Source organism: Rana temporaria, chromosome 2 (genome assembly GCF_905171775.1).
Source record: "Rana temporaria chromosome 2, aRanTem1.1, whole genome shotgun sequence".
Taxonomy (NCBI): Eukaryota; Metazoa; Chordata; class Amphibia; order Anura; family Ranidae; genus Rana; species Rana temporaria.
Genome location: NC_053490.1, coordinates 505,697,223 through 505,713,414, shown reverse-complemented (window position 1 = coordinate 505,713,414; position 16,192 = coordinate 505,697,223). Strand labels below are relative to the sequence as shown.

Genomic DNA, 16,192 nt, shown 5'->3' with positions numbered 1-16,192 from the left:
CTGTCAATCTTCGGAGCAGGCCTGAACATTCCGGAAGGGGTCGGGCTCCTCCCAGTGGCGGATCCAGTCTGAGGATATAGATCCAGCTCATCTACAAGTGTGATCAGCAGAGGAAGCGTTCTGATCTCACCGCACTGACAATCTAGGACCATGGAGTTCAATTGGAACGTAAGTGCAGACAGCAGATCGTAGAGACGGCGACAATCTCACACAGATGACGGCAGATCGTAGAGACGGTGACAATCTCACACAGATGACGGCAGATCGTAGAGACGGCGACAATCTCACACAGATGACGGCAGATCGTAGTGACGGCGACAATCTCACACAGATGACGGCAGATCGTAGAGACGGCGACAATCTCACACAGATGACGGCAGATCGTAGAGACGGCGACAATCTCACACAGATGACGGCAGATCGTAGAGACGGCGACAATCTCACACAGATGACGGCAGATCGTAGAGACGGTGACAATCTCACACAGATGACGGCAGATCGTAGTGACGGCGACAATCTCACACAGATGACGGCAGATCGTAGTGACGGCGACAATCTCACACAGATGACGGCAGATCGTAGAGACGGCGACAATCTCACACAGATGACGGCAGATCGTAGAGACGGTGACAATCTCACACAGATGACGGCAGATCGTAGACACGGCGACAATCTCACACAGATGACGGCAGATCGTAGAGACGGTGACAATCTCACACAGATGACGGCAGATCGTAGAGACGGTGACAATCTCACACAGATGACGGCAGATCGTAGAGACGGTGACAATCTCACACAGATGACGGCAGATCGTAGAGACGGTGACAATCTCACACAGATGACGATCTGCAGACAGACAGGAGCTCAGCATGCACAGAGAAGACCAGAGAGGTCAGGGATCAGATGATGGGGGCAGCCATGGCTTCTTAGAGGGGAGATCATAGTGAGGAAGATGCAGCAGATTTGGGGGGTCATTACAGTCTCTAATAATTCTCCTCCTGATGTCTGCCTGTCATCAGATCAGGTCTGTGACATGTGTATGATGAGGGATCAGCAGATCTCTATCTTCTCCTTCTCCATGGAAGTAATAATAATTACAAAGACATCATCCTGCAGCCTGCCGAGCTGACACACGTGATAAGAGCTGCTAGATCACTTTTACTGATGTGTCCGCAGTGCAGTGCACTGAGCTCCGGGGCATCCTCCATTTTTATGGAGATCGACTTAGTGCAATAGAAGGGAGAGAGCTCAGACAAAATGGCTACCGAGGTGGAGACACAAAGACAGATGAAATCACAACCTAGTGGACAAAAAATGAACAAAAACAAAGATTTAACTATGTCACTGACAGAAGAATTTTAACAGCTAGTAATGTATTTTTTAGTTATTCATATATATATATATATATATATATATATTAGGGTTGTCCGGATACCACTTTTTTACTAAGTACTCGCTAAAACCGATTATTTAATGTCATGTGACAGTGGCACTTTTTTTTTGTTTTGTTTTTGTTTGTTTTTTTACAATTTTTATTTTTTACAATTCTTGTTTTTTTAACAGTGCTTTCTTCTTTTTTTAGGGGGTGGGGGGAGTGGATTGTCAGTCTGTTTTTTTTTTTTATTTACATTTTTTTAATTTTAAAATATATATATATATTTATTGCAATTTTTCTTCTTTTTTATCTTTGGTGAGATATCAGGAGTCTTAACAGACCCCTGACATCTCCCCTTTGAGACAGAGAAAGGGACTAAGGACACAGATTCCCCACTCCCTTTCTCTGCAGCCTCAGCTAAAATGAATGAAGAGAAGCTCCTCTCCATTCATAAACTGAAGCATCGTAAACACAGGTTACGATGCTCAGTTATGTGAATGGACAGAGTCAGTGATCACCGAATTTAGCAGATCCTACCTCCGCTCTCCATCCTGACAGAACGAGGGGGGAGAGGAGCACGGAGGGGGGAGAGCAGCATGGAGGGGGGAAAAGCAGCATTGAGCACGGAGGGGGGAGAACAGCATGGAGGGGGGAGAGCAGCACAGAGGGAGAGCAGCACAGAGGGGGGAGAGCAGCACGGAGGGGGAGAGCAGCATGGAGCACATAGGGGGAGAGCAGCACGGAGGGGGAAGAGCAGCACGGAGCACAGAGGGGGGAGAGCAGCACGGAGGGGGGAGAGCAGCACGGAGCACAGAGGGGGAGAGCAGCATGGAGCACGGAGGGGGGAGAGCAGCACGGAGGGGGGAGAGCAGCACGGAGCACAGAGGGGGGGAGAGCAGCACACAGCACGAAGGGGGAAAGCACTGAGGACGGAGGGGGACAGCACTGAGGACGGAGGGGGACAGCACGGGGACAGTCAGCGGTGATCGGTGCGGCTTTGGGGGAAGTTACAAGCACCGATCAACTTTAACTAAAGCAGCTGAAAAGGGGGAAGATCAGTGCTTGTAACTCCCCTGCCGCACCGATCACCCTGACTGCCCAGGTATCGGGTGAAGCATCGGAGCATTTCCCCGAGTACAAGTACTCAGGGAAATGCTCGTTATCGGTACCGATACTAGTATTGGTATCGGGACATCCCTTATATATATATATATAGATAAATATAGAGTTATTTTGGTAATACTGAAAGCATGCTTGAATGTAAAAGGTGAACCACGTACAAAAAAAAATATATATTTAAAGTGGAACTAAAGGGGGAATGTTTTGGAGAAAGTTATAATAACCCCTGTCAGTTTCCCATTGAGGATATTTCTTGTCACTTCCTGTCCCGTAGCCAAAACAGGAAGTGAGAAGAAAAACCTCTAAAGCGAGAGAATCCCTGGTTGTCACTGGAACTAGCGTGGCAAAAAAAAGACCAAGTAGTCCATCAAGTGTCATTTCATATAAGTCTATATATCTATATAGATATATATACTATTTATTTACTTTTTTTCTGTGTGTATAGATCTATGTTTGTTACAAGCAAGTTTAAATCCACTTACTGTTGACTGGCTCACTACCTCTGCTGAAAGTCTATTTCAAACATCAACTACACTTTCAGTAACATAATACTTTCTAAAATTAGTTTTAAACTCTCCTCCCGCTAGTCCCCGTTGTTCTTGATCTTAAGCTTCGTATTAAAAATACTGTCCCCTATTTACCCCCCCCCCCCTCCCAATGTATTTAACCACTTGACTTCTGGAAAATGTCCCCCCCCCCCCCCCCTTCATGACCAGGCTATTTTTTGCGATACGGCACTGACAATTGCGCAGTCGCGCGATGCTGTACCCAAATAAGATTACTGCCTCTTTCCCCCAAAAATAGAGCTATCTTTTGGTGGTATTTGATCATCTCTGCAGTTTTTATGCTATAGAATAAACAACATTTTTTACTTTTTGCTATAAAACATACCCGATTAAAAAAAAATCAATTTTTTTTATTAATCTAGGCCAATATGTACTCTGCTACATATTTTTGGTAAAAAAAATCTTAATAAGTGTATATTAATTGGTTTTCACAAAATTTATAGGCCCGGATTCACAAAGCACGCCGATGTATCTCGAGATACGCCGCGTAAGTGTAAATATGCGCCGTCGTATCTGTGCGCCGTGCCCACAATCTGAGATACGCCTAAAAATAGGCTTCCTACGACCGACGTAACTTGCCTACGCCGTCGTATCGTGGGCAAATTTTTACGCTGTGCGCATTTGCCGCTCCCATTGATTTTCTATGCACATATGCAAATGAGGGAGATACACCGATTCACATAATATACGCGGTTTGCGTAAGTCGTACGTCCGGCGTAAAGTTATTCCCCATATATGAGGCGCAACTCATGCTAAGGTATGGACCAGGGAACACAGCCGTCGTATTTTACGTCGTTTATGTAGTACGTGAATAGGGCTGGGCGTAGGTTACGTTCACGTCGTAGGCAGTGATCCGTCGTATCTTAGGGAGTAGTTCCGACATGATTCTGAGCATGCGCACAGGGATGCGGCCACGGGACGGTGCATGCGCCGTTCATTTTAAGTACTTCTATGGCGCTTGCCCCATCATTTGCATGGGGTCACACCTCATTAACATGGCTCACGGCCACTTCCACCTACGCTGGCTTACGCCGAGGAAACCCAGCGTATCTTTTAGAGCGAGTGGGAGCAAGTGCTTTGTGAATCCAGTTCTTGCCTCTGTGCGCTGCGTCGGCGTAGCGTATATTAGATACGCTACGCCCGCATAAATATGCGCCGATGTATGTGAATCCGGGCCTTAGTGTCTACAAACTATGGGATATTAATTTATTTTCACTAGTATAGGTGGCAATCAGCAACTTATAGCGGGACTGCGATATTGCTGCAGACATTCAGACACTGACACTACGACAGTGATCAGTGCTAAAAAATATGCACTGTCACTGTACTAATGACACTGGCTAGGAAGGGAATAACATCAGGGGCGATCAGTGTTAAATGTGTGCCTAACCAGTGTTTTACTAAACCGTGGGAGGCGCTTTTACTAGGGGGAAGACATGGATCCTGGTCCCTGCTTTGCAGGAACACAGAATCCATGCCTTCCCTCCTGTCAGAACGGCGATCCGCCTTGTTTACATAGATAGACCGCCGTTCTGCCTCTCTGCTCGATAAACGGCGCTGGGCTCCCGCTTTGTGTGATCACTGCGGGAGCAAGCCACCGATGGCCAGTGTTAATTTCGTTGACTAAAACATTTTAGTCAACAAACTTAATACCATTTTAGTCGACTAAAACTAAAACAATTGAGATGACTAAAATGGGACTAAAACTAAAATGCCATATTAGTCAAAAGACTAATGCTGCATTTTTTAACGTTGTTTTAAACAATGTCATTTTTCGGTTGTAAAAAATGATCGTGTGTGGGCTAAAACTACGTAAGAAACCTGCGCATGCTCAGAAGCAAGTTATGAGACGGGAGCACTCGTTCAGGTAAAACTACCGTTCATAATGGAGTAAGCACATTCATCACGCTGTAACAGACAGAAAAGCGTGAATCGTCTTTTACTAACAAGGAATCAGCTAAAGCAGCCCAAAGGCGAATGGAACTTCCCCTTTATAGTGCCGTCGTACGTGTTGTACGTGTTGTACGTCACCGCGCTTTGCTAGATCATTTTTTTAAAAGGATGGTGTGTAGGCAATGTCGTTTTTAATGATGAAGTTGGAAAAAAGTTGTTTTTTGGACATGCTGAAAAACAACGTTTTTTTCATGCTGAAAAATGATCGTGTGTACGCGGCATAAGACTAAAACAAAATTGAAATTTGATGCCAAAATTCATGTCTCCCCTTTCCCCCAGACTGTACATATTGAGTTCCTGAAGTCTCTTCTAATATGTTTTATCCCTCAGACCTTTCACCATTTTTGTTGCCAGTCTCTTGACTCATTCTATCTTGACAGTATCTGTTTGTGAGGTCTTCAGACCATAAGGGAGGGTTATAATCCTTTATTTATTTTTTGCCGCTTGTGTTTCCATTGGGTTTGCCATGGCCAATAACAGGAAGTGAGAGGAAATCTCTCCAAAGTGACGGAATCCCTGGTTGTCACCAGAACTAGTGTCCCGAGTGGAAGATTTCCCTTCTATTCCTGTTCTCGTGACAGCCCAAAATGTGGGATTCTGAACAGTCACCAGGACTTAGATTACCATTTTTTTTAACCAACTAAAATGTGTTTTCCTATGGCAGGCACTGGAGAACTTCCCATTGTTGATGTACATTTTAGCAGCAAAGACCGTGCTGTTGTGTCTGGGCTTCGCTTGCGCCAAGATATACCAAAGTAAAAAAATTGAAGCAAAGTTAAAGAAGGAACGGGAGGAAAAACTTCGCCGTTTAGCTGAGGGGAAAGAAGAGATTGAGAAAAAAGAAGATTGAGGTGAGAAGTGGAGTATTATTTTATGATTTGTTTTCTACTTAGGGTGGAGTAGGGAAGGATACCTCCCTCACAGGCCTTTACACTGCCTGGCCTACTCCACTCCAGCCGAAAGCCGGCCGTAGATGGATATGAATCTCAAATGATAAACTTGGGTACAACCAGCCTGCCTGAACTTACCGTATATACTCGAGTCAGTGTACCTAAAATTATTGAGCGGCTGTGGGCGCCCATCATTTAAAACTCACGGTCTCCTCCTGGTCCCTTCCGTGATAGGTGGAACTCTGCTGAGAAACGCCTATCACGAACATTCTCTCATTATCACCCATCCCAGCGGACACTTTGTTCAGTGTTCCGCCAATCACGGACGCCTTTTCCTCCTCGGACAAGAAGACGTCCGTGATTGGCGGAACACTGAACACAGTGTCTGCTGGGAAACTGAGTCCGAGGATGAGAGAACGTCCGTGATAGGCGGAACTGTGTCTGCTGAGAAACGCCCATCACGGAAGGGACCAGGAGGAGACCGCAAGTTTTAAACAATGAATGGACGCCCGCAGCCTCTAAATTTCAGGTATGCTGACAACGGGCACAGTGAGGATGGGCACAGTGAGGCATACACATGGGCATTGTTGACCCTCTTTGCCGCTTACAGTAGCTGCTGCATTCTCACCCTCGGCTTATAGGTAGTAGCAATAGGAGGAAGGAGATGGACAGCCACACTCCAAAATAACTTTTCAAAAAAGTTGTCTTTTATTTTCAACGCTGATTAAGCACTAGCAAGAGTGCGAAACTAGTCGGCTGTCCTGGTTTATGGTTGTGGTGATTATGCATGTTCCTGCTTGAAAATAAAAGACAACTTTTTTTAAAAGTTATTTCGGAGTGCGGCTGTCCATCTCCTTCCTCCTATTGCTACGTGCATTGCCAGCACCTTGGTAATCCGACCGTCCCTGATTGTCTATAGGGCTCACCTGGAGCGGTGAAAATCTTCTACCCTCGGCTTATACTCGAGTCAAAACGTTTTCGCAGTTTTTTGTGGTAAAATTAGGTTTATACTGGGGTCAGCTTATACTCGAGTATATACGGTACATGCAATTGTTGCATGCGGCTGTTAAATCCACTAGCAATAATCACGGTCTTCTCCCGGCAAGGACGGCCCCCCCTTCAGGAGAACACTGTAGCTCCAATCCACCAAGACAGTGCATCTACATTGCAGTGTGCCACAATGGTAGTTACAAAAAATGGGTCACATCTGCTTTTTGGCATGTCAGGGTGCAGTGGCAACCCATTCATTTCAATCAGCTCTGTTAATGCTATGCATGACAATAATGCAATGCACAAAATAACACGTATTAATGCACCACAAAACTGCCAATTGACCCTTATATATGTCCCTATAGAGCAGTGATGGCGAACCTTGGCACCCCAGATGTTTTGGAACTACATTTCCCATCATTGTCAACTACACTACAGAGTGAATTGAAGAAAAGATTGGACGGCCACACTCTGTTGACACCTTTATTGAAGATGGTTTAAAAATTCTTCTGGTTCAAAGACATCATAGGCACAGGATCAATGAAAAGCTGACATGTTTTCCACCACTAAAGGGTGCTTAGTCATAGCTGTTGGAAGATGGAATGACCATCCGTATATATGGGGATGAGAAAAAGGTCGATCAAACAGGAAATCCTTCTGATAGGCCACCCACGTGGATACGTCAGTTCAAATTCCTGGACACATACGAAACACCTGGAGTCATGCAGGTGCATGGGATATCTCAATCAATGAACCTAAACACGACAATCGCAAAATAACCCGATAGACATACATGAGGTATCGTGCAACACAAAAATGCATGATGAACAAACATAATGTGTAATTATTCATACTTAAAATTTGAAACAAATTAATCAACGAAGAAGAGATAAGAAAGTGAAAAAAAATATGAAAAAGAAAATAAGTACCATTGTGCATATATATATATATATATATATATATACATATACAAATGTACATTAAAAACATGAGTTTATGGAAATAAAATAAAACACATTGTCTTTTGGTTTTTCTATGTTTGTTATAGCATAGCCATAGAGTTACCAGAAAGAAAATAAATGTAATCAATATATATATATATATAAATGATATTGTAATTATGTCACTTATTCCGGTACTACCATGTACATATAACTGTGATAATCACAGTATAGGAGGAATAATACAGTCTGTCAATAATCTTATTTAATGTAAAAAATCCTTGAAATGTCAGATAAAGAGGATCCTATGGGGACACACAAACAGGAAATGTATGAAAACAAGCTGACGGGGACATGCAGACTAAATCTGCACCGATATGTGGAAAAATAAAACCAGTATACAGGCAGGGGTTATAAATAGAATTGTAATAGCGTTCCTACAGGAGTGTATACAAATATCTACATGTATTGCTACAAATATATACATATAGTGTAAAGGTTCCAAATAAATTGTGCAGAGACCACTAGAGGTGTCATAGGAATGTGATAAGATATCAGCTTCTCACGAGGGATGAACATTATTAGATAGATTCAGTAAGAGTTAGGCCGGCTTATCAGTAGATAAGCCGACCTAACTCAGAATCTACACCGACTTATGTTTAAGTGTATTCTCAAACAGAGATACGCTTAAACATACTGGCCCAGATTCAGGTAGAATGGAGCAATATTTGCGTGGGCAAAGAGCAAAGATTTTTCTCTGCGCCCACGCAAATATTTCGATTTGCCCAGCGATTCACGGAGCAGTAGCTCTGTAAATTGCGCGGGCGATATGCTAAACAGCCGGGCGTAAGGCTGCCTAATGTAAATGATCCCGCCGGGGGCGGGAATCATTTAAATTAGGCGCGCTCCCGCGCCGAGCGAACAGCGCATGCTCCGTCGGGAAACTTTCCCGACGTGCATTGCGGCAAATGACGTCGCAAGGACGTCATTTGCTTCTAAGTGAACGTGAATGGCGTCCAGCGCCATTCACGAATCACTTACGTAAACAACGTGAAATTCAAATTTCACGAGCGGGAAGCACAGCTATACTTTAGCATAGGTTGCCCCTGCTATAGCAGGAGCAACCTTGCGCTAAAGTCGCCGTACGGAAACTCCGTACCTTGCGTGCGCAGGGCCCGCGCAACTTTTGTGAATCGGTGGTAGTATGCAATTTGCATACTATACGCCGATCACAATGGCCGCGCCCCCTAGCGGCCAACGCAAGAATGCAGCCTGGGATGTGAAGGCATAAGGAGGCTTATGTCTGTCAGATCCTAGGCTGCATTCGGTGTAACGAGGTTCCTGAATCAGGAGCACTCGTTACACCGGAGCAAGTAAGCACTTGCGCCGCGCAACCTATGGTTGCGCGGGCGCAAGTGCTTCTTGAATCTGGGCCACTGTATCTAAGATACGACGGCTTGCGCCGTCCTATCTTAGGTTGCAATGTTGAGGCTGGCCGCTAGGTGGCGCTTCCATTGCGGTCGGCGTAGAATATGTAAATTAGTAGATACGCAGATTCACGAATGTACGCCCGGTACATTTACGCCGTTTCCGTAAGGCATTATCAGGCCTAAAGTTATTCCATCTATTAGATGGAATAGTAATGTTAAAGTATGGCCGCTGTTCCCACTTCGAGATTCAAAATGTTTACGTCGTTTGCGCAAGTCGTCCGCGAATAGCGATTTACGTCCACGTCTAAATCAATAGGCCTGTGCGGCGTACTTAGCTGCAATGCACACTGGGAAATGTAGGCGCCCGGCGCATGCGCAGTTAAGGAAAAACTTCAAAAACGTAAGGTCAAGCCCCATTAGCATAAAACACGCCCCCTTACACACATTTGAATTAGGCGCCCTTACGCCAGCCCGCTTTAGGCTACGCCGCCGTAACTTAGCAGGCAAGTACATTGTGAATCATGTACTTGCCTAGCTAACTTACGGCGGCGTAGCCTAAACACGCTAAGCTACGCCGCCGCAAGTTTAGGCAAATGTACCCGAATCTACCTATATATATATATATATAGATAGATAGATAGATAGATAGAGAGTATAATGTTTATATATATATATACCAAAATTTATTTCAAATGGTCAAATGACTACATGGATAATTGGCATATCTCGTATCTATTTAACCACTTCAATACCAGGCACTTACACCCCCTTCCTGCCCAAGCCAATTCTTAGCTTTCAGCGCCTTTGCATTTTGAATGACAATTGCGCGGTCATGCTATACTGTACCACTACTTGGGTTTCTATTTTTTGTTTCTTTTATAACATTTTGTAAATACGTTTTCTGCTTCAATGACGGGCACTGACGAGGTGGCACCAATAGGCATTGAAAGGATGCACTGATGGGTACTTATGGGTGGCACTAATAGGGGTCACGTATGGGCACTGATGGGTGGCACTGCTGTGCATCACTGTTCTAGCAGGCATTCATAATGGGCACTGACTAGCACCATTTGTGGTCACTGATTGGCATATATTGGGCACACTGTGGCATCCCTGGTGGTCCTGGTTCATGTGTTGGGGGCTTCCCTGGTGGTCCTGGCGGCATCCCTGGTTGTCCAATGTGGGCATCCACGAGGGGGGCTGATAAACAATCAGAGCAGACCTCCCCTGCCAGGAGAACCACCGATTGGCTCTCCTCTACTCGCGTCTGTCAGACGCGAGTGAGGAAAAGCCGATAAACGTCTCTTCCTGTTTACATCGTGATTGGACATGCCTGATCACGTGGTAAAGAGCCTCCATCAGAGGCTCTTTTCCAAGATCGGTGTAGTGGTGTGTCAGACTGAAACGCCGCAGCACGGATCGCCGCAATGCGCACCCCCACGGGTGCACGATCACGGCTTATTATGCTGGACCTAACATGACGCCCAGTCAGGATAACTGAACCACCGCCCGGCTGTCATTTTGCTATAGGCCAGGCGGGAATAAAAATGTGATACATCCCAGTGATGGGTGGCACTGCTGGTGCCACCAGTCTAAATTTAAGCCTATAGGTTTTCTGGTATTCAGATAGAATATCCAGAAAAGTTCTCGTTTACATAGTAATCTGAGTTCGTCTCCCCCTCTTAATGGCATGGTGATTTTTTTCCATGCCTTTAATGGCCAGACTGGAAGTATCTTTATGATGGTATTCATTCCAGTGTCTGGCTATATTTGTGGAGTGATTTTTCTAGATGTCATGGAGGCGGTCCCTCAATCTACGCGTCGTACGGCCTACATATTGTATAGAACAGGATGTACATGTAATAACAAACTACAAAAGGTGTATTGCAATTAATAAAAGATGACATTTTGAAAGATTTGCCTGTACTAACCGAGAGTACCTCCTTGTCTCTCTTCATGAATAAACAATAAGAACCAACTCTTGACACCACAGGCAAAAGTGCCCTCGAACTGTAACCAATGTGTGGAAGATTTCTGGCTAGTATACAGACTTGGGGACAGAAATTAGCCTAAAGTGGGCGCTCTCCTTGAGACAGCTCTAATACCATTGGACAGGATCTTAGAGTACACAGGATCATTGAAAAAAATGGGAAGATGCCTTAACAGCCCCCATAATTTTCTCAAACTCCATGCTGCATGGGGTTGAGAAGACAAGAAAACTGTAAAAACGAGGACGTCTTGACCCATTTGAACCACCCTTTGAAACCTTTTCAATAAGTAAATTGTTTTGTGGGGTGTTCTCTGAGATGTGGACAGTTCTAATAATGACTGATGTGGGATAACCCCTTTCTTTAAATCTCGATGCCATGTCCAATGCCTCATTTCTAAAGTCTGAATCCCTACTGCATATACGTCTCAATCTAAGGAATTGGCCTACAGGTATACTGTTGATAGTATGGCCTGGATGGCTAGAATCCCTCAACACAGTGTTTCCCATAGGGCTTCCTGTAAGGACTATAAACAAATCTCATTACCACTACCTGTCAATAAGACATCCAAAAATTCATTCTGCGTGCGGTGAACTGTAAATTCAAATTGTTGTCATTCAGACAACTCGCAAATTCAATGACGTGTCCTGACACCACAAAGAGTAAGTCGTCTATATAGCGACAGTAAAAAAAATTGTATCTTTTCTGCGGGGGCTATCTTGTCCAAAGATGCGAGACTTCTCCCACCATCCCATATACAGGTTGGCTAAGGATGGGGAAAACGTATCTCCCATACAGGCCCTGCATCTTTGGAGATAATTGTTCCCTGTAAAACATAAAAAAATTCTAGGCTAGCTGAGCCACATTGGTGATTTCCCTTCCCACTCCCTTTCCTTCCACTCTCCTTCCCCTTCTCCCTCCCCTTTTCCCCCTCCCCCTTCTTCTTTTTGCTGTTTCTTTTCCTTCTTTTTTTTCTTTTTCTCCTCCTGTGAACCCACTGGTGATACGAGATTGTTCACTAGTATAACATTGCACTGAAAGGTTTATCTAGTTTTTTGCACTTAACTGGCTCCTGCAGCGGATACTCGGTACGAAATGTTCGCTACTTCGTGAGTGGACACATAACGGGTCAAGTAGACTGTTGGACATTGTCCAGTATGTTCATGACCATTCATCTAGATATTGCTATCGAGATTGATCCTGCATGTATACGTGTATTGAAAATTTTCTAAATAAAACTGTTATTGATAAAAAAAAAAAAAAAAAAAATTCTAGGCGAGTAGATATTCAAGACACATGAGAATGAATTCATGAAGAGCAAGGAAAAACCGACCCGATTGTGACAAAAATAAGAAACGGCTTGTAGCCCTAAGGCGTGAGGAATGGATGAATAAAGGCTGCTGACATCACATGTGATCTATTTATATCCCTGCTTCCATTCAAAGTTTTGTAGTTTATTCAGAAGCTGCTTGGTGTCCCTAAGAAAATCTGGTCATTTGACAACTAGTGGCTGTAGCTGTTGATCGATCTACTGACCCAATCTTTCGTTCAAAGAATCAATACCAGCTACTATAGGTATGTTTAATAATGGATTTAGCCCTTTATGCACTTTCGGGAGAAAATGAAAACAGGCATAACAGGAAAAATCGGGAATAAATGTACAGTGAGAACAAGTATTTAATACACTGGCGATTTAGCAAAAATTCAGAAAATCACATTGTATGATTTTTAAGTAATTAGCTTTTTAATGCATGACATAAGAATTTGATACATCAGAAAAGCAGAACTTAAAGCGGGGGTTCACCAAAAAATCAACTTTCTGTCACTAGATCCAGCATACTGCTGACATCTACAGTATGCTGGATTTTTAATTTTTTTTTGTACTTATCATTTTAGCGGTCTTTCTTCTCCGGCTCCGAGCGCCGTATCCTTTCGGGTATAGGCGTTCCTAAATCAAGCGCAGTTGATTGACAGGCTTGGATAGCGTGTCACGCCTTCCGAAAATAGCCGACGTGACTCTCTGCAATTTACGGCGCCTGCGCAGTCAGCTCTACACGGCAGGCGCCGTAAGCAGCCGAGAGTCATGTTGGCTATTTCCGGATGGCGTGACGCGATATCCAAGCCCATCAATCAACTGCGCTTGATTTAGGAACGCCTACTCCCCGCAGGATTCCCCGCTCGGAGCCGGAGAAGAAAGACCGCTAAAACGATAAGTACAAAAAAATAAATAAAAAATCCAGCATACTGCAGATGTCAGCAGTATGCTGGATCTAGTGACAGAAAGTTGATTTTGGGGTGAACCTCCGCTTTAATATTCGGTACAGAAACCTTTGTTTGCAATTACAGAGATCATACGTTTCCTGTAGTTCTTGACCAGGTTTGCACACACTGCAGCAGGGATCTTGGCCCACTCCTCCAGATCCTTCAGGTTTTGGGGTTGTCGCTGGGCAATACGGACTTTCAGCTCCCTCCAAAGATTTTCTATTGGGTTATGGTCTGGAGACTGGCTAGGCCACTCTAGGACCTTGAGATACTTCTTACGGAGCCACTCCTTAGTTGCCCTGGCTGTGTGTTTCGGGTCATTGTCATGCTGGAAGACCCACAGCCACGACCCATCTTCAATGCTCTTAACTGAGGGAAGAAGGTTGTTGGCCAAGATCTCACAATACATGGCCCCATCCATCTTCCCCTTAATACGGTGCAGTCGTCCTGTCCCCTTTTCAGAAAAGCATCCCCAAAGAATGATGTTTCCACCTCCATGCTTCAGAGTTGGGATGGTGTTCTTGGGGTTATACTCATCCTTCTTTCAAACACGACAAGTGGAGTTTAGACCAAAAAGCTCTATTTTTGTCTCATCAGACCACATGACCTGCTCCCACTCCTCCTCTGGATCATCCAGATGGTCATTGGCAAACTTCAGACAGGTCTGGACATGCACTGGCTTGAGCAGGGGGACCATGGATTTTAATCCATAATGCCCCAAGAGGTGAGATCTTGCATGGAGCCCCAGACCAAGTGAGATTGACCGTCATCTTGAACTTCTTCCATTTTCTAATAATTGCACCAACAGTTGTTGCCTTCTCACCAAGCTGCTTGCCTATTGTCCTGTAGCCCATCCCAGCCTTGTGCAGGTCTACAATTTTATCCCTGATGTCCTTACACAGCTCTCTGGTCTTGGCTATTGTGGAGAGGTTGGAGTCTGTTTGATTGGGTGTGTGGACAGGTGTCTTTTATACAAGCAACAAGTTCAAACAGGTGCAGTTAATACGGGTAATGGGTGGAGAACAGGAGGGCTTCTTAACCACTTGACAACTGGGCACTTAAACCCCCTTAATAACCACACCAATTTTCAGCTTTCGTGCTCTCACATTTTGAATGACAATTACTCAGTCATACAACACTGTACCCATATGCAAATGTTGTCCTTTTTTTCCACACAAATAGAGCTTTATTTTGGTGGTATTTAATCACCGTTGGGTTTTTTATTGTTTTGCGTTATAAGAGAAAAAAGACTGAAAATTCTGTAAAAAAATGATTTTTTCTTCGTTTCCGTTACAAAAATTTAGCAAGTTAGTAATTTTTCTTCATAAATTTTGGCCAAAATGGATACTGCTACATATCTTTGGTAAAAATAAGTACAAATTGTTGTATATTATTTGGTCTTTGTGAAAGTTATTGAGTCCACAAGCTATGGTGCCAATATCTGAAAATTGTTCACACCTGAAGTACTGATGGTCTCTCATTTCTTGAGACCCTAACATGCCAGAAAAGTTTTTTGAAGTTGTAATTTTTTCCCACAATTCTTTGCAAAATCAAGTTTTTTTTTAACTTTTATTTATTTTCACAAAATTGTCATATTAGCAGGTTATTTCTCACACACAGCATATGCATACCACAAATTATACCCCACAACACATTCTGCTATTACTCCCGAGTATGGCAATACCACATGTGTGAGACTTTTACACAGCGTGGCCACATACAGAGGCCCAACATGCAGGGAGCACCTTCAGGTGTTCTGGAGCACCCAAGCCAATTCTGACATTTCTCTCCTACATGTAAAAATCATCATTCATTTGCTAGAAAATTACATAGAACCCCAAAACATTATATATGTTTTTTTTTAGCAAAGACCTTAGAGAATACAATGGTGGTCATTGCAACTTTTTATCTCGCACAAAATTTGCGCAGCAATTTTTCTAACGCATTTTTTTACGGGAAAAAAAACAGTTTTGTGCTTTAAAAAAAACAGTAAAGTTAGCCCAATGTTTTTGCATAATGTGAAAAATTAAGTTACGCCGAGTAAATCGATACCCAACATGTCACTCTTCAAAATTGCACACGCTTGTGGAATGGCGCCAAACTTCACTACTTAAAAATCCCCATAGAAGTTTTAAATATTTTTACTGGTTACATGTTTTTAGTTACAAAGGAGTTCTAGGGCCAAAATTATTGCTCTCGCTCTAACGTTCGCAGCGATACCTCACATGTCATGTTTTCATATGTTGGCGGGACTTACGTATGCGTTCGCTTCTGTATGCGGGCACACAGGGACAGGGATGCTTTAAAAAATATATATATTTTATTGTTAATTTTACTTTATTTTAGTTTGACACATTTTTCCGCAAAAATATATTTTTTTTATCACTTTTATTCCAATTACAAGGAATGTAAACATCCCTTGTAATAGGAATATGGCATGACAGGTCCTCTTTACAGTGAGATATGGGGTCAATAAGACCCCACATCTCACCATTAGGCTGGGAAGCCTGAAAAAAAACAAACAAAAAAAAAACTGTCTTTGATCGTAGCGGTGAGTCGGTAGAAGCATTGGAGGACAGCGGGAGGGGGATGTCCCCCCTCACCTCCCGTAAGAACGATCAAACAGCGGAACAGCCGCTATAATTGTTCTTATGGTGTAGAGAATTGCCGGCTGAAAA

At 43.7% G+C, this 16,192-nt stretch overlaps 1 protein-coding gene across 2 annotated transcripts in view; it reads left to right on the top strand.

Moving 5' to 3' along the window:
- Positions 1-75: 75 nt before the first annotated feature.
- The window catches only part of LOC120927919 (small integral membrane protein 11A-like), a 28,639-nt gene continuing 12,522 nt past the window's right edge, over positions 76-16,192 (top strand). Inside the window, exons 1-3 of one of the 2 annotated variants that reach the window (XM_040338933.1) lie at positions 76-168; positions 5,678-5,864; positions 7,259-7,915. In XM_040338933.1, coding sequence (XP_040194867.1) covers positions 151-168; positions 5,678-5,863 — 204 coding nt within the window. In that variant the 5' untranslated portion in view covers positions 76-150 and the 3' untranslated portion in view covers position 5,864; positions 7,259-7,915. Of the gene's footprint in view, positions 169-5,677; positions 5,865-7,258; positions 7,916-16,192 lie in introns of those variants that run through there. The other variant, XM_040338934.1, reaches the window with a different exon arrangement.